This window comes from Malus sylvestris, chromosome 11, assembly GCF_916048215.2.
Source record: "Malus sylvestris chromosome 11, drMalSylv7.2, whole genome shotgun sequence".
NCBI classification, from domain to species: domain Eukaryota; kingdom Viridiplantae; phylum Streptophyta; class Magnoliopsida; order Rosales; family Rosaceae; genus Malus; species Malus sylvestris.
In genome coordinates this window covers 27,868,690-27,871,582 of record NC_062270.1, presented here as the reverse complement: position 1 = coordinate 27,871,582, position 2,893 = coordinate 27,868,690, and the positions used below count along the sequence as shown (strand labels likewise).

Genomic DNA, 2,893 nt, shown 5'->3' with positions numbered 1-2,893 from the left:
CCATTTCCATCAAGCAATAACTCCATTTGGAAATTCCAAGTCACATAGTTAGAATCATCAAGTTTAACAGTGACAGTATTACCCACAGTGGGAATGAGAGACGAAATTGGGGATTGAGTAAGAGCCAATTGAGCAGATGTAGCCATTGTTGAACCAGAAACACCACAAAGCAAGCAACGCAAATATACAGAATGCACACCTAGAAGCAATCCACAAATGACGCTACAATCTGACAAGAGATGAACAACTTCGCAGAAACCAAATTTCCACAATCTAGGGTTTCAGACAATACTTGATCAAGACATCAAGATCGCAATAACAATGTAGTAGATATGAGAAGAAACAAGATCACCTTCCTGAAGCACAAAGATGAAAGAATGCAGCCGAAACACTAGCGATGAATCGAAGAACTCCAAAAGATAGAGTTCGCGATGAATACCGACAATCAATCGCACCAGCAACCTTCAACAACCGACACAAACGACGAGCAGTAACGCCAATCAACGACGAACGACGAACGACGAGAACAACAAAACAATGCGGAAGCAGAGGATCGTCAATCAATGGTGTTACCCTTGATCGGCGATGATACCATGTTAACAATAGCTATGGAAGCTGAAAGATCAGGAACGACTAGAGAGAGAAAGAGAGAAAGCTCAAATAGAGAGGGAAACTGTAACTGATTTATTATTTCAGTTGCTACCTTATTACAAGAGATATTTCACTATAAATACATGTTGACCTATCTATCTCAACTCATATAATCCAATGACACATGTCATAATCTTGACCACTAATATACTCTAACACTGATTACTTGGATGCTACTTATACATGTAGATTACTTGCGATGTGAGAATGGTTGGCATCAAATATATATAAAGAGACTGAACAAATATTTCTACTTCTTCATCTTCTTCTTCCTAGCTAGAATTGCTAAACAAATCATTTGTACTCTTGCAGAGCCATTTTTCTTGTGTAGGCTTCAATATGATGGTAACCGATCAGTTCAAAATAAAATTTTAAAATCAACACTCATGCTTGCGTACGTGTTAATTGTCAGTTGTTGATCTATGTGATTGTTATAATAATCTTGACAGTTCTCCTATATTTTGTTAAAAAGTTTGCTGATTATTTTCTATTTATGATTAGAGAAACTAACTAATCGTTTCCTAAAGTATATTAATTATTTTGTTGTTGAAAATTCTCCATGTATTTCCTTCTCTCTCCATATAAAAGATTGATCAATTTTGATTTTTTTGTTATGGATTGAAAGACTTATGAGTGCGTTTCGATCAATTTAAAAATAATTTTGTTAGTTATTTTTTCAACACAAGGTTAGAAGCCTAGAAAAAAAAAACAATTAAGTTATGTCGTACCAGGAGAGTCTGTTTTATATGACTAAAATGATCATATGTTTGAATTAATTCCGCAGCAAAAGATTGTCATTGAGGTGCAGATGAGAAGCAGAAGACGTCGTGCCAAGGCCATGAAGATAGCTGCTGTCGCTGATGGTACCTATACTACTACTGCTCATATTTTTTAATGTCTTCATTATCTTTAAAAAATTTAATAGTATATTTACTTCATTAATTTACAAAAACAAAAAGAATTATGGCACGTAAACATATTTTTACGGGGATTTAAGAATGAAATTCGTTATTTATAATATTTGTAGGTGTTAATCCAGTGGCTTTCAATGAGGAAAAGAAAGACCAGATGGTAATAATTGGAGATGGAATTGATGCAGCTAGCGTAGTTCTCTCTCTGAGGAAGAAGGTTGGCCATGCTACCTTAGTGACCGTGGAAGAAATAGTACTGGAAGATATATGATATTTTAGAAACTGAAAAAAGGAAAAAAGAAAAAAAGAGGAGCCATAGATATCATATATGCCAATTTGACCTGCATTCATGGATTAAATCCTCGATTTGATATCATGGCCAAGCATCTTCATATTGATGGTAATCATAACTTTATCCATATATGGTGCTACAGAGCTGTGTATGGTTATGTATGTAGATCTTCAACGGATGTTCTATTAAGTATGACTATTTTTAGTTTTGTTTTCGTTGATTGTGTGATATTGAATACCAAAGGCGGCCTATCCAGCTACCATGCTTTAGGAACTTTTCTTACCTGCCAGTTCCGTAAATTCATTATTTATGCAAGAGATTGTAGTTCAATTGGTTAAAAGTATTTATCTATTCTTAAGATGTTCCAAATTCGATTTCTCCTGCTTGCGTCAAAAAATGATCATACGGTTAGACAGACAAAATTATATACAAAAATTCAAATCTCAAACTTTTTTTTAGATTAAATATCAAGTAAAATAACTCAACAATTTGAAATAACAATTATGGACAAGTCACTGAAATGGCCCTAGTCCTCATATCCTCTAATGCGTTGCACATTCATAGCGCGTTGCACATTCATACTTCATAATCATTTTTTGGTGCTTAATCACAAAAATATTTATACAAGTAAAACTTATTATATAGTCATAATGTTGGAACTAAACCCATTTTATGACAATAGGAAATTTATTGCTTAATAGAGTTATAGTTACAAAATTAGTTTTTGATGTAGTTATTCTTAATGAAAGTTGGATATATGGATACAAAGAACTACATTAGTAGTGGAGCATGAAAATTTTCAAGACATAACTATTGGAAAAAAAAAAGTGCTTGCATGCATGTAGTGCTCTCGTTAATGCTAAAGTTTCTTGATGCCCATGAAGAGATGCGAAGATCCTTTGCCTACATGGTGAAAATAAAAGCTCCAAGTACCCTACAAGAACAATGGGTAAAGAAAGACAGGGCTTGATTTAATATTTTTATGGGTGAGGAACACTTTCCTTACGTTCCTAAGTATAATTCCGTGCCATTTAAAGAA

General features: G+C 33.9%; 1 protein-coding gene across 1 annotated transcript; it reads left to right on the top strand.

Moving 5' to 3' along the window:
• Positions 1-906: 906 nt before the first annotated feature.
• On the top strand, positions 907-2,127 carry LOC126589722 (heavy metal-associated isoprenylated plant protein 47-like). The gene is made up of 3 exons (XM_050255106.1): positions 907-996; positions 1,436-1,514; positions 1,679-2,127. The coding sequence occupies exons 1-3, from the start codon at positions 991-993 to the stop codon at positions 1,831-1,833; spliced, it is 240 nt and encodes a 79-aa protein (XP_050111063.1). The 5' UTR covers positions 907-990; the 3' UTR covers positions 1,834-2,127.
• Positions 2,128-2,893: the final 766 nt, after the last annotated feature.

Coding starts and splice junctions, on each gene's coding strand:
- LOC126589722 (XM_050255106.1), top strand. Junction 1,515..1,678: donor GATAGCTGCTGTCGCTGATG/GTACCTATACTA, acceptor TAATATTTGTAG/GTGTTAATCCAGTGGCTTTC.